Genomic DNA, 23,850 nt, shown 5'->3' on the forward strand with positions numbered 1-23,850 from the left:
CATAATAACCCCATTATAAGCCTCATCAATGATGTAATGAAAGCAAACAGTGTGAAAATTGCCTGTAAACAGTTGGATCTGAGTCTCCTGATGAATTCAGTGTCTCTTTTATCAAAGTGAGGATGAGCCAGGAAGGAGAGGAGAGGAGAGGAGAGGATGGGAGACGCGGAGAGGGTGGGAGGGAGGCAGAGTGAGTGGGCGTGTAGGGAGGTCCACTTCCAGCTCCCTTCAGCCAATGAAGGTTTGTCACAGGGGACTCACGTGGACGAGGCGCTCTTAAAACCTAGCTCCTGACTTTTCCTCAAGTTCAATTTTTTGGGATTCCCTCCCACCTCATCACATATCGTCCTTTTACTTCCAAGTTGTGACTATTTAACCCAGTTTACCTCTCATTTTTTCGCTTCTGCGGCGCGCATCACCGTCCCGCGTCTTCCGTCGCTTCCTCTTGCGCTGCTTTCTTTTCTTGCTGCAGCTCTCGGACTCCCCTCTCTCTCTCTCTCTCTCTCTCCCCCTCTCTCTCTCTCACTCTCTCCGCTTCGCGTTTTTAAGGCTTTTCTTGTTTGCCTAAAAGAATGCGAACAGTTTCCATGCGTTGTCTGTGCGGCCACATGACGAGCTGCCCTCTGCGTTTTCGTCCGGTCCTCTGTGAGGTCTGCCGCGCCTGAACCTGTCCATGGTGCTGAAACACATTTTTCCCGAACACACCGGCGCGCTGCTGCTGCTGCTGCTTCTCCTCCTCTGATATCCAGAAATAGTTATTATTTCTGCATCTTTTCGTGGTCTGCAGGTGAGGTAATTTCAGCAATAACTGGTTCGTCTTCCCGGCGATGTTTCTGAACTCTAAACAGAGGGAGTTTGTCCTGAAGGAAGCCCAAAGATTCGATTCTGACTTTGCCAAATAGACTACAGCGGCTGCATCGATTTCAGGAGCAATCCTCTTTTTAGACTTGCCAAAAACAAACAAGCAAACAAAAAAGAAACAAACAATTAAAAAAACTGAAAATCGGATGCGTGGACGATTGTTGTAACGCAACTCAGCCTGGAGATATTTTGTGTTTGAAGAACCAGTTGGGTAACTGGAAGTAGCGGATGAATAATCTTTATTTGTAACGTATCCAGAAACATTTTTTCTTGCTGCGGGGAGGGGGGTCTCTTCTTCTGGTGGATCAACTGAGACTTTAACAACCCCCTTCCAACCCTAAAAATAAAACTTGTCCTGAATACCAAATGGTAGTTTGAGGAGGCCTCGATCAAGACAATGGAGGCGTCCGCCAACGGATCCAGTTTTGGCATCGACTCGCTGCTGTCCCACAGGCCTGGAAGTCCGGTGTCCAAAGGGGACAGCCTGGTGGGGGAGTGCCGCTCGCCTCTGGAGTTCAGCCCGAGATCAGACGTGGAGAGCGGCTGCTCGTCGCCTCCATCGCCGAGGAGGGAGTGCGTGGATGAGGTGGCTCAGAGGCAAAGTCACGGCGTCGGCCTGCCGCCGCACCTCCAGCACGCGCAGATATCGGCGGGGTCGCAACAGAGGACCGTGACCTCGTCCTTCCTCATCAGAGATATTCTCGCGGACTGTAAGCCTCTGGCTGCCTGCGCGCCCTACTCCAGCAATGGACAGCCGACTCAGGAGGCGGGGAGGTTGGCGTCGAAGATAGCGGACGACTATATGGAGAAAATCCACAGCAACTCGTCGTCAGACAGCGAATATAAAGGTAAGGAAGGAAACTGTGTGTGTGTGTGTGTAAGACGCAGTGATGGAGCTGCTCTGCTTTGGCCCTCTGCTTTCATACGGAACTTTTGGCTCCTGTAGCTCCTTAAAAAACGTGACTGTAGTTGTGACTGAGGTAGTCCGTTCAACCATTGATTTGTTATTTTTTCTGCTTCATTTCTGGATGTGGTTCATCTGCAGCTTGCTGGTATTCATGTTTTCTTCATCTAAGTTTGATGATTTATAATTTGGGCAACCCTCAATAAATAATCATTAAATAGTTAAAGAAAAAAGAGTCATGGAGCTTTTGGTGGTACATTTAGTGTTTAGATGAAGGCGTGAAATTGAGTTCAATTGAATTTCAATGAAATTTCAATGAAAGCCAAGTTGCTTTTCAAAATAGTAGTGTGTTCACTTTGCTACGCTAAAGCATTTAGAAACAAAGAAACTGAACATTTAGAAACACAGAACATTTAGAAATAAAGACGTAAATATAACTAAAAAGGTCATCATTTGGAGACATTCTGGTCTTTTTCAGATTATGTAATAATAATAATAATCATAATAAGTATTTTTATTGTACGAAAATAAAATAAATAATCTCATTTTTTTAAATAAATTGAAAAAAGGTGAAAAACTGTAACATCTAAGGATCTTTTCAATAAAGTGACAGAACGTTTCATTAGTAGCAGGCCACCGGAAGCCACCAATAAGGAAAAATCGACCCGATCGTCCACTGCTGCATCATGGTGGTGGAAACATGAGATCAGTCCCCGCACGGTGACGGGCTAATGAGTTCATTTTCATTAAGTGTGTACGTTTAAATAAATAAATAAATGAATAAACAAAATCAACGGCTGCCTGTCTGCGTGCGTGAGAGGCGCGTTTCAAGCCTCGCATTAACAGAATCACCAGAAAGCATCTGTTGATGTCAGGGAGGTAAGAACGGGAGAGATGACAGGGTCGCCTCCAGATAAATGCCATCAAGGGCCTCTCTGTTTCCAATCATGTCAGCCATAACAGACATGTCACCTCCATTGACAGTTTAATGAAGCAGTGCCTGGAAAGAGGACGACCGCTGTAGGCTACAAGAACTAATAATTAATACATCAGAAAAATCAGGCCTATTATTATTATTATTATTATTATTATTATTATTATTATTATTATTATTATTATTATTATTATTATCTTGTGGTTATTTAATTCGCTTCTGGCCTCGCAATAGGTTTCACTTTTCTTGTAAAGCTATTGATACGGCGTCACGTCATCAATTTGCTCAACAAATTCCGCGTGCGCGCGTGCGTGTGCGCATGTGTCACAGAGCGGATGGAGACGCTCATCGACGCGCTGATTGATTGGAGAAGCCGCGGGGCCCACAGAGCGTCTGTATGGTAGCTTTGATTTCCACGACGCCGCTTCCTATAATATTTCAGGGATTTGATGCAATTTGTACCCGGCGCTAATCAGATTTGTAACCGCGCAAGGCCGCCCGGCTCTTGATTTCCACTCATTTCCACGGTCCTGTGAAGTTTCTGCGGTCGCGGTTGAAAGGCTCGTCCTTCCCTTGTGGCTCAATTAGGCGGATTATTGTGCTTCTTGAGACGACTCAACTATTCAACTACCAAGATCTCTCCCCTCGCTCGCTTCTCCCTCCTTTTTTCTCTTCTTTTCTTTCTTGCTTTTCTTTTTTTTTTTTTTCCCAGAGAATTGACTATAAGGAGTGTATATCAACACTCGCCCTGACATGACACCAAGCAGAAAAAGAACAAAGACTGCGGGTCTACTGACGGCAGAGACATCAGATTGGAAGTGTGGATATTGGAAGAGCTTTTCATAACAATTTAAGACCAAATCAAATAGCTCCATATAGCCTATAGGCACTGTTTCCAGCGCCGCGATTTCACACTCAACACTGGAGAATGAGTTCCTTTCCCCAAATATATGTATATATATATTGGTGCTCTTTGTTTTTTTTTGTTTGGTTTTGTTTTGTTTTACCAATGATGCCTTTGGTGCAATTTTTTTGACCAATAATTAAAAAAACGATTGTAGAAAAAAATAACTTCCGCTTTTCTTTCACGTTAGTTTATCACACTTCAAACTTATAAAATTAGGCCTACATTTTATACAAATGAAGTGGGCTTCACCCCGTCAGAAAGGAGCAGCAAGATTATTATGTTTTTGATTAATTATTATCCTGTTATTATAATATTAAATCTAACTAATCAACCAACCAGTGCAGTCAGTTCAGCCTTTATTTATATATTCCATTGAATGCAACTCAAATTGCTTTTCAATTTAAAAACAGATAATGAATGTGATGTGAAATCTGTAGTGATTTGATCCACCTCGACTTTATTTCTTTTCTTCTTCTTCTTCTTTGTTTTGGTCTCTTCTTGAATGTAATTCTTGATTAAACGAAAGCGCCGATGAAAAGCTGCAGCGGCATTAAACTGATCGGTTTCAGTGGATTTAGTGGTTTTCCTCATGTTCATCTGCCTTATATGAAACTGCTGCTCAGATTTATTTACGTGTATCGAGGTTGCCCGTCCAGACAAAGATGGATGTAGTGATATGTGATACAGGAAGAGGTCTTGGTTCTGGTCTCACCTTCCTCTGTTCCTTTTTTTTTGTCACCCAGTGAAAGAGGAGGGGGACAGGGAGATCTCCAGCAGTAGAGACAGCCCTCAGGTCCGGCTGAAGAAGCCCAGGAAGGCCCGGACGGCCTTCACGGACCACCAGCTGGCCCAGTTGGAGCGCAGCTTCGAGCGGCAGAAGTACCTGAGCGTCCAGGACCGCATGGAGCTGGCGGCTTCCCTCAACCTTACCGACACACAGGTCAAGACCTGGTACCAGAACCGGAGGTAAAGACACTGCTCGTGCTACTTAAGAGGGAGGGGGAGGATGAGGAGGAGGAGGAGGAGGAGGAGGGGTAATTTGGTTTCTCAAAGCTGGCTCATAGATGGACACAGGGACGCCATGTTCTCCTTTCACCATCACACTGAAGGTGACATGATTTCAACGCGTACGAGTCACACTACATCTACAATAAATCAAAACAAAAACAAACAAACAAACAAAACCAGCCAAAAAATAATTTTAATTCCTCAGTTGTCATGAAAACAAATGCTGGCGTTTGACGAAGAGCAAGCTGAATCTGATTTTACACCGCGTTTTGACTTTGAACTGCTGACTGCTTGTCAGGATACTTTCAGATTCCTTCTCCTTCTGTAAAACCTTTAGCTTCAGCTTTGAAAGACATTCAGCAGCCATTATTATTAACTGACAGCTGACCACTGATATCTAGTTATGGGAAACACGTCACCCAGTTGTCATCTGGATAATCCCCACGATGACGTTTGTATTTCTGTTGTTAAGATCTTTGGGGGAGCATCCGTGATTTTTATTTGGAGGTTTGGCTCTGTGACGTGAAATTACCAGATGAATTACTGAGACTCAGTTATTTGAGAAGTTCGTCAGCTTTGAGTTTATGTCTTCATTTCTCAAGACTTTTTTGAGACTCCGATTTAAGACACACACACACACACACACACACACACACACACACACACACACACACACCACACTGACCGTGCAAACAGTTTGAACACCGACACATCAACTACCTGTAAATAAATAAAAACTCCATGCAACAGTAAGAGAAACCGTCTTCGTCGATGTAAAAACATGTTTTCTGCTTTTTCGGTTGAATTATCTTTAGCCTTTATACAGTTTTGACTCTCGGGCAGATAGATGACATAAATAAATATAAAAACACAACACTTTGGGGTATGAATAATGCATCGTTGCATGTGTGCATATCAATAATTCAAACAAACCACTATATCTACTCAATTATCTTTATTATGAATTATTCACCTGCATCGAGTGCATGCTGGCAGTCTAACAGACTTCACTGGGTGTGAACACAAGTGGCAGATTGGAGATTTTGGTGATTTAGAAAAGAAAAAAGAAAAAACAAACAGATGTAGACCTCTTCCTGACGTCTAATTGGACCCCAGGTAAACAGATGGGGGTTGGTTTGGTGTGTCACATCCAAGCACACTCTCTATACGTGCATTTCTAGAAGAACACATGCTATAAAGGCTAAAACGGCGTCTCTTCTTCTCTTCCAGGACAAAGTGGAAGAGGCAGACAGCGGTGGGGCTCGAGCTGCTGGCGGAAGCAGGAAACTACTCGGCCCTACAGAGGATGTTCCCATCCCCGTACTTCTACCCGCAGAGCCTGGTGTCAAACCTGGACCCGGGAGCAGCCCTCTATCTCTACAGGGGCCCCTCGGCGCCCCCGCCGGCCCTGCAGAGACCCCTGGTCCCGCGGATCCTGCTGCACGGCCTGCAGGGGGGCAGCGAGCCGCCCCCTCCGCCGCCTCCTCTGCCCCCCATGTCCGGCGTGCTTCCCCGGCCGGCTCAGCAGCGGTGAGCCGGCCCCTGCAGAGTTTGGGGTTGTTTTGTTTTTTTTTTTGCTTTTTTTTTTTTTTTTTTTTTTAATTTTAATTTTATTTTTTTTGTACGCCGACCCTGGCAGCTTTGAACTCATTACAAGAAAAGAAACAAAGACTGAAAAGAAAAAGAAAAGACAAAGACGTGACAAACACGAGAAAAGAAAAAGAAACAAACTGTTCAAGGCCTTTACATGGTGTGAAATGACCGACTTAGGCTGAAGCCTGTGGAGCTTTGTGACTCAGACTGTCTGTGTGGAAGGATTTTTTTTCTGCTTTTATTGGGACATGAGCCTTATTTATAATTTATTTATTTTTCAATATGAATCAGAGCATCTGTGTATTTATTTGAGTCATGTTTCAGTATTTTCACTGTTTTTTCCCAACAACAGATACAATTGTTGGTGGCACTTTGACCTACAGTTCACTGCTATTTAGACCCCGATTATTATTATTATTATGATTATTTGGACGCTTTTGGATAGTGGCAAAGGCGGAAACGAACCATGTAATCTGAATATAAGATAGTTACATGATCCAAAGGAACAATTAGAAACATTTTTTTGTCTTTCCAAATCTGTTTGATTTTTTGTTTTCATGTGAACAACAAGAGGATCAGCAGTCATAAACCTGTAAATAAGAATATTTTGCATTTTATTCGAAAGAGACTGATTTTAAAGAAACTTTTTGTTGGTTTGTTTGATCTATTTAGTGTGTCTTTTTCAGACCACATTGATCCAGTTTAACATAATGGGCTAGATTAGCCACCAGAAACTATAAAAGGCGAACGAATCAGAATAAAAAATAAATAAATAAATAAATGGAGAAAAAAGAAAACATTTTGTCTGAGAAAAGATGGACTACTTGCCTGGACCCACATGTTGGCACAAACACGAGAGCTACGGAAAGAGATAAATCTATATAAAGTCTTTTTCTTGTTCTTAGCTGAAGTTTTAGCGGAGTAAAAAAAAATGTCAAGTAATTTATAAAAAACAGTTTTATTCCTACAGAGGGGGGGGGAATGGGGGACGCAATCACCTCAGTAATGTTTTTATTTATTTTATTTTTTTTATAATTTTTTTTATAAACCGATAAGACTCGGGTCCACGTCCAGGTGTAACTGCCTGTTGATTTGCTATAGATGTATTTGAACAGACGTTGTGCATTACTTAGTTATTTCATATGAAGCCGTGATAACTCTTAATTGTTATACTCTCCTTTGGTGAAAATGTATATTACAGATATCAAACTTGTGGAGTGGTTCTCGTATATTTCCTGGATCGTTTTTTTTTTTTGTTTTGATTTTATTTATTTATTTTTCCCTTTTCTCCAGCTCCCTCCAAACCCAATTTCGTGAAGTTTTTTTTTTTCATTTTTTTTTTTTTTTTTTTGTGAAATTCACAACAAAAGTTGGACAGAAAAAGGGGGGTGTTTGATGTAAAAGAGAAATACTTTTATAAATGTGGAAATAAAAGTCTTTCATTTTAATCACGTGGCTGCTTGAATATGTGTGAGACAAAAAAAAAACAAAAAAAGAAAACGCCACGGGGCCCTCAGGTGGATTCAACACGTGGATTTAGGCTGTTCTTCTCAAATGGATTTCCCCACTTAAAACCTACAATATGTGGACGAACCAGCAGCGACACCCGATATGGTCTAATGCAACCAATAATAAACATGAAAACATCAGGTGATAGTCCATCCACTGTACACTTTATCTTTAATCTAAAGCCATTTTTAGGATACGAAGGATCACACAGGTAGTGGTGGATAATATTGTTTTCTTTTAATAATTATTACAATTATTATTTGAGCAAACAGATATGTCCCTAAGGCTTTGGCGACAAAAAGACGCAATAATATTTGGTGTAAAAGTGTAGAAATGTCACATTTTCACACTCCAGTTTGGAAGCAGATTAAAAGCATGTGTAACTGACCAAATCAAAAGTTTAGATATCTGACATCGAAAACTAAAGCAGGCCTTAAACATTAGCAGTGTTTTTATTATTATTAGTTATGTTACTATAAAGTGTTCTGAACACATATCAGTGTCAATGAGCAAAGTTTGAAGAGACGGGTCGCGTGGCTTTAATTAAACATTTCTGCAAGGAGCTCGAAAATAAACACAATTTTAAGGGCCCGCGGCTTTTCTATTAGAGGAAAACGTGTTGAGAGTGAATCTGAACACGTCTCTCAAACGACTTTCCCCTTCACTGTTTGGTTTCGTGTCGTTGATTTAATTTGTTTAATGTTGAGATGAGGGCGTGAAAAAAAGTTAATCAGGGTGTCAGCGGTGGAGCAAGTACTTTAACATCCGTTTTCTTAACCTTTTCTAAAGAAGAGCGGAGATTTGCAGAAAGATTTGACGTTTTAGGTTTTAAGTTCGATTTAATTACAAAAAATATTGGCTTTTTATTAGCCTACTTATTGAATGCATTCCGTTTTATTTTTGCCTTTTTAACGGTATAAATGTATGAGCACAGTTTGCATTGCAAGATGAATAAAGGAAGGTGAAAAGTTGCCTTTGGGAATTGATAGCAAACACAAGCGCGCACACGTAGTACGCGCACTCTCTCCCTCACACACAAGTGCAATCAAAGATCAATTCCAGCTAATGTCTTCAGAGAAGGGCCAACAAAGCAGAAGGGTGTTCTGGGTGTTCTGTCCAAAATGGAGGCCCTGTCCTGTTCCCCTCCCCCCCCTCCCACCCTGCCTCACTATTCCCACTTTCCTAAATTAACAGCAGCAACTCCAATTCGTTTTCCACAAACAATGCAGTAGATGAAATATTAATGTTATGTGCGCAATTGTTTAAGTGCCCTAAATGATCCCATTTGGAAATTGATTGTTTCCATCCTTCTTTTCCTTGAGGGTGCTGAATGTGCGCTTCTCTGCCAAACAGCTCCAACAGCTGGTGACCGGGCTGGAGCTGACTGCAGACCGGGGATCAGCGTGGGGACAGCTGGTCAGCGGCTCCTCCACCACCACCACCACCACCAACACCCCTCCCTCCTCCATACAAATTTCACCCAACCACCAACCTCACTCTCCCCCTCCAAGTCTATGAGGACCCAAGTTATCCGGCCGTGGCGCGTTGGGGGTTAAAGGAGTTCAGGCTGACGGACAAGACTTGGCGTGTACGATGTTAACGATTAGACAAAAGACTTTAATAGGTTTTAATTGAAAGTCGATAATGGGTTTGATAGCCAGCTCCCCCTGCTGTCATCCACGCATGGCACCTGTTATCCGGGGCCTCCACTTAGTGGCTGACCACGCCGTGAAATATCAGACTGACTGGCGCTTTTTATGATGCGTAAAATTGCATTAAAAATACAGAGGGCCGAGCCGAGTTTGGAAAGTGAAGAGAGGAAAAAAAGGGGAAGGGAACAAATCAAACACCTCCCAACTTGCCAAAAGATCATTACAGTCCCATCACGAGAATCCGTGACCGATTCAGATAACGACGACCCTTTTTTACGAAAAAGGGGGTTATTCTTGCAAAGTGCACAGCTGATTATATAAGGAAAAGCCCCCGTGTGTCTTGTTGGATGACTCGGAGATTTTTTTTTTCTTTTCTTTGCATGTGAAAGGCTGGTGGTAAATCCCCCGGCTCTTACCGTGGATTGTCCCCGGCTCAGGGTTAATGAAGTGCGGATGGAGTCTCGTTGAGCTCCCGACAGACAAAAAAAAAAAGGTTTGAACCCAGAGGATCAGCGACTCTGCTTAATCCCATGGACTCCTAATAATAATATTATTCAAAAGAAAGAACTAAAAAAAAAAAACAACCTTTTGATGAAATTAAGAGTGAATCAAAGCGTAATTTGCATTGTGCTCGTGCTGTGAAAGCTTTTATTTTTCCTTTCATTCTTTTCAGTGGACCAACGAGGCAAATGTGCAGCTCGCCTTAAGATTGTTTTAATACACTGCCAGCGTTTTGTTGGAAAAAAAAAAATCCGCGGGGGGAGATGAAAAATAGATCAATTAAAATGTTCAAGAAACGCGTGGCCTATTTTGCCGTTTTTACCCAACAATGGCCATAAACGAAAAGAACTAATTTTACAATTTCGTGCGCACAAGCGAAATGTTTCCTTATAGGAGTTATTTTATCTGCAGTTAGTCAGAGAGGAAATTACATCAATTCATTCCCACATGCCCAGCCTCCATATCCTACATAGGTTACTAGGCCTACATGTATTTAGGGCATTCACCTTTGAAGGCAGCAGAACAGAGCAAAGCCACTTTAGTACACACACACACCCTCCAGTGTAATACTCCATAAAGTGTTTGACTTTGTTTCTTAGAATAGAGAAAGCTGAAGACTTTTTTTTCTTCTACATCTGTACACAAAAGCCTTTTTTTTGCCTCTTAACAGGACAATGAAATTTTGAATAATGAAACTGTAATGTAATGTGATGTACTTCTTTTCAAAATATGGCAATCTGTTCAAATAGATGCTTCAGTCCAGATAAAAATGTAAACACAGACTGCGGTGAGATGCACTTTTTTAGTGTAGCCTACGTTTGCTGTATTCAGAGTATATGCAGCAGAAAGGGAAAAGTTGGAGAAATTGGAGTTACCCTGGCAAAGTCATAATTTTCCCAAATATATTTTATTTATCCTTCATATTAAAGTCTAACATTAGAAGTCATCTGGCCCCATACGCCTGGGCTAACCAGCATTTTTATGGCTCAATATCTGAAAATGAGGAAGAGAAAAAGAGAAGAGAGAGCTTGGTGTTAAAATGAATCTGACTCAGCAATGAACAGAGACGTTTAGAGAGATGAAGTACATGATGAAGTATCAGGCAGTGTGTGTGTGTGTGTGTGTGTTGGGGGGGTGGGGGGGAGCGAAAGGAGAGCAGCAGCCTCCTGGTTAGAGATGCACTCCTTGCCTGGAGGTACGGGGGGCCACGAGGAGGAATGAAAGCTTCGCCGAATGGAGAGGAGATAACCCCACTAATCATTTCCCCAATATGACGGGGGAGAACTACAAACTTGGGTCAGGGGCGCAGGGATTGACATCCCAATCTCAGCAAATAATGAAAGCTTTCCTCTCGGATCAGAAGGGGGGTTAGGGAGGAAGACAGGAGGAGAGGAGAGCGGCAGAAGGGGGATAGACTTGGGGAAGAAAGAGGTGGGGCTGCTGCTTCACAACCACACACACACACACACACACACACACAGCCTGCACTCCAAACCTCTCGTTCTTTTATTTCTACTGGACTGCAGAGGCCGGCGAATAGCCTGACTAACTGAAATGAACATATCTGACGGCCTCTGGATGATCCATTTGAGCACCTTTAATACTGTCAAAAACTTATTTACATTACTCCCACCTTTTAGAAAATTTTAACAAAAACAAGAAAACTGTCTTAAGTTACATTTGTGAGAAAAAATAGAGAGAAAGAGTCAGGGTTTCAGTCAGCTGGTATAGTCTAGCTATCAATATTATCACAAATGGGCAACTAACAGGTAGGCTAACTAATGCTGCATTCAGGTAATGTAAACATGGCCTGTGATTCCAAGATGGTTACCCCAAATTGGTGCCCTAGCAGTAGATGAAAAGTCATCAACTAGATCTCGTTACCAGTTTTTAATCACCAAAAACCAGAACCAATCAAAAAGTGTAGCTATAACTGCTTTTAAACATGCTGATTAGACTGAATTAAATATTGTAACGGTAAGAAATTCTCAATATCTCATATTTGGAGTTACAACAAGGAGGCCCATGTGGACTGTTTTTCCCTCTTGGCAGTTCATAGAGCTAAACAGGGTCTGAGCTATCAAGTGAATGCAACATTTTTTGATATGGAACACATAACCCAAATTTCAGTAAACTACTAAAATGACTAATTAATAGAAAATATCAAGTATGTAAATTTCCTATTGAGGAATATATAACTTTTTCTCTTTTAAACAGTATAAGCTATTCCTCAAATGCCTGTGTTTAATCTAGTCTCAACACAAAGATAACAATAAAATATAAAAATATGGTAAAATAGGTATTTGTATAAAAACAAACAACAAATCCAAGAAGAAATTAACAAGAATTTGTGTGAGGTTGTGATGCCAGCTTTGGGTTCTTCAACAGGTCAGTTATGCATGGAACACCTTTGGCTGGTACTAAAAAAAAAAAAAAGTTTGATTTCCCGTCTTGAAAAAGACACATTTTCATTTTAACTGTCAAAAGTCGAGTCACTTACACACATATGAAGATAATATGAAAATTAAATGATTTTAAACCATTCAAACTGATCAGGTGATTGATGTTAGGACGCAGGTGAGTAATATGTGTTATAATGGGTATGTAGATACAGTAGATACGATCACAATGGAAAATTAAATATATAAACATAATGTGTGATAAAACCACAGAGAAATGAAGAACATAAAAAAGACACAACAACTCATTCATTAACAAACAAATTCCTCATTTCTTCTTGATATGACTTACATCCGTTTATCTCCGGGAGTGATGAAAGCTGTTGCAGCAGGGGGTCGGTGTAAGCCACATTACTATCAGATGACACAGAGATTATTCAATCAATACCTTGTTGTGTTACGGCAGGCTTTGCCGCCTGCCACGCTGCGATCTCAGCAGCTACAACAGCCAGACCAAAAAAACAAAAAAAAAACAAAAAACACCCTGAGGCCCTGACCCCCACTGGCCAACCAGCCCCGGAAATGCCTCTGGGACCAGACGACAACCCCGAGCAATGAGTAAATCTCACACTGATCTGTACATGACTTCCAGACAAAGGCATTCAACGAAATAGCAAATCTGACCATAACATCCTTTCCACAGACCAGTATTTCTTTTTTTTTTTTTGATTCTTTCTGAATAAAATGCAAAATTATTCATCTGCAGTAGACATGATGTGATAAATTCAGTCAGAGCAAAACAAGAGAGAGACTCCACAGACTGAAAAATAACACTTCTGTGTGAGGGCTCAGACTGTTTGATGTACACATATGAATTGGCTAGACTGTCATCTTATAGATAGATATACTTTATGATGTATAGAGATTATAAATGCATAAAATAAACAAAGGAAGGCATTTTACCACTCCATCTTAAATGACATTTTTATGATTTTCATATTCCTATAAACTGATGGGGTACACGGTCCTTAATGGGTGGAAAGAACAAAAGGTTTGACTATTTAACAATACATTTTCATCCCATTATACATCCAAGGTCAACACCCTCCATACAAAGCCCATTCTCCAAACCCTGAAAAACAGGATATTTCTTGAAACCACACAGTTTTCAACACAGCAGCAATTTACTATTTATAAGTGATCCCTGCATACAGCTTATACATGTGGAAGAGTGCCCATGATCTGGTCTCCTCTGAAAGCGGGCTAAATTAAAGGGAACAGGCAGTTTCTTGGACACCACGGTGGACCCTGGAGGTCACTGTCCAGGGCCACAGGGAGGCCTCTCACCTCATAAACATAAAGGGAGGAGAGGCCATCAATAAATGATGAGGAGTGGTATACATGTATTTTTAACAGTGCTTCTGTGTGATGTCTGGCAGCTCTCTCACACTCTGTCTCCTGGTGGAGGGCAGAGAGCAGATCAGGACCACGCATTTCTGAATTAGACCTTCCTCCCTCCCTCTCTGTGTGCTGGTTAAGGTGAGGATGGAGAGGGGGCTGAGTTAGGGGGCCAGGTGGTCTTTGTAAGGAAGAAAAAAAAAAAAAGGTTTGATGGCCAACAGGTTCCTGCTTTTGCCAGCAGGGTCGTTGCTGTTTGTCAGTGTGCATGTGAGCGTGACAAAGTGAAGGAGTGATTTGAGTGGAGAACGAGAATGGGACTAACAGAGTCAAATGTAGAAGCCAATGCAACAATCATAAGCTGAAAGCGCACTAATTAGCCAGTAGGCATCTGGGTCGTGTGCTGCACCTGCACGGTTTCAATCACGAAGCCATTAAAGATGCAAATGCAAAAAAAATTCAAAGAAATTCAATTAACTATGATAGAAGACAAAGAAAAGCAGAAAATCTTTACACTGAGATATAACTTGCATCAATTCACTTGGTCACATGTTAGAAAGGTATGATGCTTTCACCCACGGAGGTGGAGTATTAATCAGATATATTTACAAATAAGATCTGATTATGGGATTAAACATGAGCGAATGTGTAGATTTCACAAGCTACCAAATCCCAAAACCCTTAAAACATAAACTGTTGATGTTCTTTTTGGCAGTCTGGTTATATCGAGTGTTAGAGGCTCAGTGCTGGATACATCATAGGAGAGTTACAGAAATGCCGAAGGAGAAACACTGTGTTTCTGACAGGAAGGTAATGATTGATGTTGCTTGTAGCCTCCAGGGGAGCAAGCAAGAGCACAACAATCGATTCAATCAGCAATGGCAGGGAGGAATAACAACACAGCTTTGGTTTAATTTACATGTTAAAGATTTCACAAAATTACTGTCATTATCAAAGACCGGGCAGACATAAGACTAGCAGCACATTCATGTGCTAGTGGCAACCACTACCCTATTAATACAGCAAACTCAGTCGTGTTGGTCTACCTCTGAATGTAAGCTCACAACTATTGGAATTTAAAGCAACAGATCAGGTGGATTTAAGAAACTGTCACTGATGTCTGTGTTTGGACATGCAAGTCACTACTCAGGTCTGGTCACCTGCACATAACACTCACTGACAAATCAAAACTCACTGCACAAGAGCAGGCTCTAACTCTCTGTTTTTATGATTAAATAATTTATTGTTTGGCCCATAAAATGCCAAAAAATAGCTGAAAATGCCAATCCAAGGGGACATTTTTAACTGGCCTGTTTTGTCCAACTGAGGTTAAAACCCCTCAAAGCATCTGAATAACAATGACATGAGACAGAACAGCAGGAAATCACATTCAAGAGGCTTAATGGAATCAAATGGTCAGTGATTTAAGTACAAAGTATAACCCACATGCTTTCTAACTTGGTTTACTTTAGGAGTTAACTGCCATGCAAACACATACATAAATATGAGCTATGTGAACTTCTCACCCATATCCACACGCCCACATGCGTGCACAGACAAGAACACTGCTATTGTGTGTGTGTGTGTTTGAGCTTGTTTTCCCACACACAATATTTATGTGTACCTGCGCTCTTGCAGGGTGTCAGGTGTGTTCTTCTTGGGTCCAAAGATGTTGGAGAATCAGTCAAGAGTGGATGGGTTGGGGACTTTAAGGGGGGCCAAAAAAAACCCCTAATTGGACAAGTGAGACTGGTGGAGGTGCGGCTGACTGGGGGGAAGACAATCTACCTCAGTGACCACTCCTTGACATGCCATTTGCCTCTGAGGACCCCCAGGGCTGGCCAAGCAGCTGCCCGACAGAGCAATAACTCCAGGCCGAGGCGAGGACCTCGGGCTAACAAGCCGAGAACGAAAGACTGGCTGAGTGCGAGAGGGGAAGACAGCACAGAGCAGTAAAGTAAAAGTAGGAACAGACCAAGAAGTCAAGAGGAAAGACACTTTTCTGCTCGCGGAAACTTTATTCTCTAACACGCAGAAGCCGGAGATCTCACGCTGCCGAGAAGATGGCTTTAATCGCAAAAGAAGCGGTGTGGTTTCCCTGCCTTGCTCCGGATCCTAATGCTCATTTCATCATCAGACAAACTGACACCGATATATTTACATGGTGCAGGAACGGCAGAGGAATTTGGAGGCATGTTGCCTGGAAGATCAGAGGCCTGGTTTATAGAATGGAGGCAGCACAAACAAACAACAGCAAAGGCCCCTGGCTCTGCACACACACACACACACACACACACATGCACACAAACACAGACACCCACAGACACCCACACCTGTATACACCCGAGTGGAGGGAAAACACACTCTCCCAGGTTTGAAGTCTGTCTGGAGTGGCAAGCTGAATAAAGTGTGTGAAGCGTGATGCCAGGTAGGAGAGAAAACCAGCTTCAAACGGTTATCAATACAATTGGCTGTGCCAGGCGCAGCAGTTTAACCTCTTTAGCACGCCGGATGTCTGCTAACTGGATGTGACGCTTTCTCTGGAAGGCGCCTTCTGTGGTGTCGTCTTCACAAAGACTCACAGCGGCCTGATGGGTACTGAGAGTCCCAGTTTAACTGTGCGGCGCAGCGTCCCTTTGACAGTCCCCAAACTCAACCATAATAACACCCCAGGAAAACACAACAAATTCTCCCACTTGCCGGAGAGTAATAATAAAAAAAAAAAAAAAAAAGAAAAGAGAGAAGAAAAACACAGGTTGTGATGTGCAGTGGAAATTTGCAAAACAGTAAATAGTGATTCAAGTGCCTCTCACAACAGATGTCTCAAGTTAGCCTGTTTATGGGAATCAACTTTTCCTGACTGCTCTCATAACACTTTTTCCTAAGAATATCAACATCCTCTTACACACAGTAAAGGACAAACACCATGAGCCATACAAAATAATTCTAACATATTTGTAAACATTGACACAAGTACAAAGATAAACAGGCTCCCTATAAAAATCCACCACATCAAACATTTTTCTGCACAGAACTGCAGTGTGATTTACACTGTGCAACTCCTTCTCGCCTGTTGTTATTTCGTATATTATGCAATTACTTCCAGTGTAATTACTCGGAAACACCCGGTTTTAGCAGATTTAAAGCCTGAGCCGATAATCATGTCTAATCATGTGCCCACTGGTCAAATATCGTCATCAAATGGCGTTAATGTATGTCGTATGTCCTGACGCTTGGAGGAGAGGAAGCAGGAATGAAATCATTTCATAAGAGGATGCTTTCAGTTTTGCTAAAACGAAGAGCCGAGAGGAAAAAGGCAGGGGGCTCAGTCTGCCAGTGATGTGGCGAAGGCATTAGGGATTGCAGCTGGTGTGCAGTCAGGCTGGCTGGGTGCAGCAGCGGCAGCAGCAGTCCCTGCACCCCTTGATCCTACGCGGAGGCAGGTCTCAACAGACCTGCGGGTGCCAAGACGCCGCCATCCAAACCTGGAACCATCAGCCTCCACATGGACACTTGAAAACAGAGAGAAAAAAAAAATGCACAGAGAGCACATCTACATCTACAGTATGTATATGCGTGCAAGCACACAAACATGTCGCATTGAGCACGTACGCGCGCACACACACGCACACACACGCACACACCTCTGACAGGCCCTACACAGATGTTTCCGTGATAACTATGACAATGTCAACACATACTGCTGCCTAACTCGCATCCTGAGTCATAATGAACTAGAGGCACTGAGCATCCATTTCTTCTTCTGGGCTTCTCTCTGACAATTTGTAGACTGCTTCTGGCTCCAGGTTGCATTCTGACCCACGCGAGGAGAAAAGGAGAAGAGGGAGAAATGGAAAAGAGGCTCAGACAATAACAGCGACTGGGTGTACATATATATATGGCAAGCTGATAAGGATGGAGAGATGTGTCACTCTGTACCTGGGCTCTCCATTTTAAACGCCATGCCGGCGTGTGACCCTGCAGGGCTGCAGTCCCCTTCAATTAGGCATGGGAGAGGATTAGCAGCAAAGGCAGGCAGGGGGAGAGGTAAAGGAGCCGGGAGGAGGAGGTTCGGAGAGATAGAGTAACAGGCATAGCTAACGGAGTATTAAAGAATCGGCAGGTTGAGTCATAAGACGCAGCCGAGGGAAAGGTGAGGAGTCAGCGGGGTGGGGGTTGGGGGGAAGATAGACCAGCTGATATGAGGAGCCAGGGAGAGCCAGTACAGTGTGGTGAGGACGTGCATACACACACACACACACACACACACATGCACACACACATACACATACACAGAGTACAGGAGCAACTAGAGCTGAGCTGCATCATGTTCTGCTGAGGCTCCTATAGAAAACTGACACACAGACACACAATAATCCCAATCGTGCAGCGGACGAGGGAGGCTCTATCCCTTTGATGCTTAGCTTCCAAATTTAGGTGGTTTACTATTTTAAAAGGAAGACACTTTTTCAAAAATTCATAAAAATAGAACTTGGCTGCGACACTTTGAACAGGGAACACAAATCCTGTGGTGGAAGAGTAACAAGTAGGGGGGGGTCTGTTCATTAAAGAACTGCTGAAAATAACAAGTGTCAGTCGGCAAGCCTTCTCACTAAAATTTTTATTAGTTTATTGTTTTCCTTTTTCAGAGATGATGTGACTTTTTACAAAAAAAAATACAAATGAATAATTCTTTCACCCCCCCGAACTGTCAGTTTAACTCCAGTTTTAATTCCGGACAGGTATGGGAGTCAGTTTTCTCTTTTATAATGAACAAATTACAGATTTCCCCTTTATGAAAGTAAATGTTGAATGTTCAAGAATTATTTTGGGTCACTCACTGTCAGCACGGTGAGTTTTTGAATATGGAGCATCAAGTGATATTTTAAATATTTCAGAAATAAGACCACCAATAAGCCTTATCCTGAGAAAAGTGAAAAGGAACTGACCTTTGCTCTTTAATTGGGATTTTGACTACACACTATGGCAGCTCTGCCCTGAAACCCCAACTCAAAAAACAAAACACTGTGTTGCTTTCCTGCTGCTTGTCTCCATTACATCGAGCCTCGACCACGATTACCAACAACGGAGCGCTGCGAGGCCTCGGCGCTGACAAAAAACTGGTCTGACAGCTCGACTAAAGCAGATGGAGAGGATGAAGGAGCGAGAGAAAGCCACGAAGAATCTATTGTACAGCTTCCAGCATCTACGTACACACAGTTAAATAGACTGCTGCTTTTTATATTGGATGCTTTTATCACTTTGGATCGCTCACCTGAGCTCCCCTCGAAGCCATTAATTTTAAGCCACAAAGTTTACTGTCAGTGCATCGCCTTACATTTCCGCCTCCGCTAAAAGAAGGGGGGGTAGAGGAGAAGAAAAAAAAAAGGCAAAGAGTAACTTATTGTTTTTATATGAGATCTATTCCCCTGGTGTTCAGGTCAATAATGACTTGATATATCAGTGACTGCCTTGCTATTTGCACTGTTTTCGGCATGTTGTCTCTGCCTGTGATTGAGCGGAGCTATTTTCACGCATGGAGAGAGGTGCTTGAGGACCAGGGAGGCTAACGTCTGTTTGATCAAAGTTTATGTGAAATTTCCCGGGGCCGACAGGGGAGTCGCTGTTTATGAACTGTAATAAAAAGAGTCATTTTGACGGCATGACCCCGGTGCAAAGGCAGGAGGGAGGTGGATTTGGTTATGTCTCTGTTTGCAAGGAGGAGGTGCTCTCTCTCAGGCCTTAGAGAAAGAGAGAAGCAAGAAGTGAGGAAGGAAACCTCAGAGGTGACGGGCTGAAAAGGACAAAATGCACCTGTAGAGGATGTGAGCTGAAGATGAAAAAGGATAGAAAGAGAGAAGCTAAAAAAAAGGAATGAGGGAGCGAACGAAGGGGATTACAACCCAGTGTTGTCTCAAGCCATCCAACAGCTCTTAATGAAACACTTTGGTTCAATTTCTGATTCATCTCGCACAGCGTGATCAGCTTTGTCCCCAACAATCCCCACCTCATCTCAATTTAATGCATCGTAAATGAGAAATTAGAATGCGCACTTCTGCAGACGACTCTCAAATGTGAGGACAAAGAAAATGAATATACGAGCCATTCCTGCGTGCTTAAGTATGTTATGAGAAAATGGCAGTCGATAAATACGTATAAATAGCAACCTTTGAGAAAATCAAATAATGTTGACCTTTCTCCAAGTCGATAGTGTAATCCTCTGTGCTTCTGGCTGCCTGCAGAGACACTTGAACAGTATCACACTTTTAATGAAGAGATGATTGGTCTCCAGGTTGAAAAGCTTACAGCTGGACCTGGACAGATGCTCTCCAAAAGCATACTAAATGACAGGTTAATGTCACATCAGTTATTGCTCTTGCAGGATGAAACCAAATTTTACCCTTGTTCTTTCCCCTCTATTTGCCTCCTCGTACATGACAAACTGAAAACACAGAAAGCTGCTGTGCTCTCTGTTTTTCTTGACTCATGCATATGCCGTTAAAATTAAAAACTCTGTGTAAGAAATCAATACACTCCCCTCTCATCTTTCAGCTGATGCTCAGCGCAGGTTGAATTTAAAGTATTTGGCAGTAGATATAATTAAAACACTAAAAGACGACACCTTACAGCACCAGTCGGCACTGCTTCTCTAAATAAACCTCCCCAGGTCAGTGAAACTGCAGCAGAAATCACTGCGTGATCCGGGGAAGCTTTGCTGTGACAACACTCCTGTCTAGTTCCTGTCTGAGATTTATCAGAGGTTTCACAAAAATCAATGCAGCTCTCTGTAAGAAAGATCACAGCAAACACTAGAGACCCATCAGCGTTAATAGCCATCTCAACACGGGAGGAATAAAAAGAATGCTTGTCAGAAACGGCGAATCACAGAGAAGCACCTTAGACAATGAGTTGAAATGTATAACATCAATTTGTGACATTTCTCTCAATATGTGACGGTCTTACATGTGAAAAAAAGATAAACTCCTGGATCTTAGACCCAGCATAAGACTGTGTTTGTGCATCTATAGGTTGCACACATGTGATTAAAATTTGTGTAATGTGTCCTGGACTTCCTGCCAGCCCAAACACAGGCACACACATCCATCACACAGCACACCTATGGGTCTGTGGCTGCATGCCACACACACCCACACACACACACACAGGCAGGCAGAGGATTATTGAGGTAGTATCAAACAGGAATAATAAAGCAGGTTCTTAAGATTTTAATAAGAATAAAATGAAACAGTAACCACCAAGGGGCCAGCAGGGTTAATCCCTTCTATATTACTGAAAATAAAAAAAGGATAAAAACAGACAGGAGGGCAGAGCTGGAGCCGGAGGGGAGAGAGGGAGAGCGAGAGAGAGAGAGAGAGAGAGACAGAAGAAGAAGAGGGGGTGGTGGAGATGAAATATAAGAATAGTGATCGGACGGTATCAAAAGTACAGCCAGTTAAAAGGGACTGAAATTAACAAGCGGGCTTAAAATAGCACAAGTGTACTAATAATTTCCTGTATTTCCTTCTATTTTATTCTCAACACACACACACTCACAGACACACACACACACACACAAAGATGACACTGTTTGACTGTGTTTAGACTTGATGAAAGCTCAGTTCATTCCCCATGCGTTGAAACACTCGTGTCAGTTCAGCAGCATATTTCCAATGTCAAAGCACGTGCGCCGGCAGCAGATGGCATGAAACAGTTGGCAAGAGTGAGCGAGCGTGAATATCTGTTTACTAATAACCCTTTAATTACTTCAGATGGGCAATGGGATCAAACATCCAGACCCACACAGGAATTAGCCTTAAATGAGACTGGACTAAAAATCTAGGCTAACCCCTTATGTTGCCATAAAGACCTTTGCTGTGAGAATTTGGTGCTTAGAAAAAAACCCTTACGGACAGAAAGTGGAGACATTTTGAATATTCTCTTTTCTTGCTCAGAGGTTTTATTTATAATCAAACAACATAGCAGATGCTTTTACAGAAGTGCAAAGCGGGGAGAAGAGGATAAACAACCACATATGGCTGAATTTTAGGATTATTTTCAATATTTTTAATTCAATGAATAATCATTTCACATATCAATTGTCAGAAAACAGTTGGGGAAATGTCGATCATTAGGTGATGTTTTCAAATCTTTCTTTATTTTTCTTTCCAGAACAGAAATAATATAAAACAGAGGAAAACAGATGAGAGGCTGTTTTAACACATCTGTAGATTATTTTCTTAATTAATTCTTAAATCAAAACATCAAAATACTGAATACTGAACATTAAATGCAATTTAAATGCTCTATTTTTTGTTTAAATACTTAGTTTAATTTGCTTAAAAACTTGAATAAATAACCAAAAACCCCTGACTGACTAATCAACAAATTTTTGCAGTAAAGTTGAATTCTGTTTGTCGCAGGAAACTTTTCTATTTTGTGTGGATTTTTAAACAAATAAAGATTTCGATGAGTGTTCATTGAACATAAATGCATAACAAAAACAAGAAAAATTTCTTATTAGGTTATTTGGTAATAGTCACTTAGATATGCTGAGAGTCACTGCGAGACACTTAACAGTTGAAAAATGAAACTTGTCATTGCCCCCTGGTGGACACACTGTGTAACGGTGACAACAACTCGAAATAAAATTACTGCAAATCCGCAAATGGGGGGTTTTTGGTTTTTGGTCAACATTTACGCAATAAAAATCTACAAAGTGATTCGCCGGTCTGCTCTACAAGCTGTATAAAATCCTGTTAATTAACCATTTTCTACAAATACACCTCTTCACTGTGATTGGTGCAAATTTAGTAGATTGCATCATTAAAAACTGTGTACAGCCTCCTCAGAGTATGTACTTCCTGGCACAAGCAGGCACTTTTAATATTTTGTACATTTAATGCATATGCCACTGCTCATATTCTGGGTAGTCGAGTGTTATGAGTGCGCTCCCAGGGAGAAAATCCCCGCTGTGTGTAAATGTCATGAAAAATTCCTTCATCTGCCAGAATAATGTTAACCTTCTCCATTTTGTTCCACTGAATCCACCTCTCGGGCAAATGTGTTACAAAGACGTGCACGTCAGCAGGCACCTCGTTCTTCCTCTACGCCTTTCATTACGTGAACAGGGAGTGAATGCAGTTTGCCGACTGCCCTTTTCCGGTGCCGGTGCATTGAGAAAGCATACATTTTAATGACGGGACCTTTACTTTTGCATAACAGTGAGGAGGGAAGAAAATAAATTGCTGTTCAAAAGGAGATAATACTCTGGGCATTGTGGGATTGCCAAGGATTGGGCAGCTGTGTGGCGATGACCCCTGCACTGAGACCAACCTGTATAAATTAAGATATAAAAAGCCTCATCTAGAGTGGTATTACCAGGGGTGTGCTTGAGTGCTCAAGCACATGCTTAATAAATGCATGTAGGTGTTTGTTAGAGAATGTGCACCCTCATGGGGGAAGAAGAGAGAAAAAAAGGAGCATGCATATGCCCATAGTACAATGTAATTGCATGACAATTGTATGGGTGTGTGTGTGTGTGGGCACGTGTGCACACACATACTTGTGACAGAGTGCTGGGGAAACCTAAATCCCACTCAAGTGTAAGGCAAACAGTGGTGGCAGTGTGTGGTTATTGTATTTTCTGTGCCTGGATCCCAGTAAACACCCCCAGGCCTGCGCTGCCTGCCTGCCTGTCACCGCGGCCATCCTTCCATCAGCGGCCAGCTTCATACTGCAGCCAGAGCCCTGGCGCAGGCCCCACAAGGAAATTAAAAGGGGATTAAGGCTGGCTGACACTTTGTGGCCGATTGCTCATTTATTTTTTGTGCGTGAGAAGCGTAGGGTGGCAGGGTGGGGTGGCATCTTGTCTTGGCTGGAAAGAGCCGGGTGGGGCCTGGGGGCCGGATACTAGCTTGAACGTTTCTAAATGCATCCCACAGTGACATCAGCATTCTGACGAGGACTTTAGGACTGATTATTGTTTGAAATGTGTTGATGTTTTGGCATCAATTTGACGGTTTGACGGATACAAAAAAGTTTTACAATACCCTTTCATTTAACAAAAACAAATGTGAAATGTTGAATGTTGTCTAAACACAAGCTGCTGTAGAGCAACTTTCCGGGAATAAAACTTGCAAAATCTTGACATAAATCAGGAACTGCTCGAAGAATAAGTAGGCTTA

General features: G+C 42.2%; 1 protein-coding gene across 1 annotated transcript; it reads left to right on the forward strand.

The window, feature by feature from the left end:
- The first annotated feature begins 233 nt into the window (after positions 1–233).
- barhl1b (BarH-like homeobox 1b) lies at positions 234–6,217 on the forward strand. The gene is made up of 3 exons (XM_046375381.1): positions 234–1,709; positions 4,350–4,572; positions 5,845–6,217. The coding sequence occupies exons 1-3, from the start codon at positions 1,259–1,261 to the stop codon at positions 6,146–6,148; spliced, it is 978 nt and encodes a 325-aa protein (XP_046231337.1). The 5' UTR covers positions 234–1,258; the 3' UTR covers positions 6,149–6,217.
- The last annotated feature ends 17,633 nt before the right edge of the window (positions 6,218–23,850 follow it).

This window comes from Scatophagus argus, chromosome 20, assembly GCF_020382885.2.
Source record: "Scatophagus argus isolate fScaArg1 chromosome 20, fScaArg1.pri, whole genome shotgun sequence".
In the NCBI taxonomy this organism is placed as follows: domain Eukaryota; kingdom Metazoa; phylum Chordata; class Actinopteri; family Scatophagidae; genus Scatophagus; species Scatophagus argus.

Coding starts and splice junctions, on each gene's coding strand:
- barhl1b (XM_046375381.1), top strand. CDS start 1,259: ATGGAGGCGTCCGCCAACGGATCCAGTTTTGGCATCGACTCGCTGCTG. Junction 1,710..4,349: donor GTCAGACAGCGAATATAAAG/GTAAGGAAGGAA, acceptor TTTGTCACCCAG/TGAAAGAGGAGGGGGACAGG. Junction 4,573..5,844: donor ACCTGGTACCAGAACCGGAG/GTAAAGACACTG, acceptor CTTCTCTTCCAG/GACAAAGTGGAAGAGGCAGA.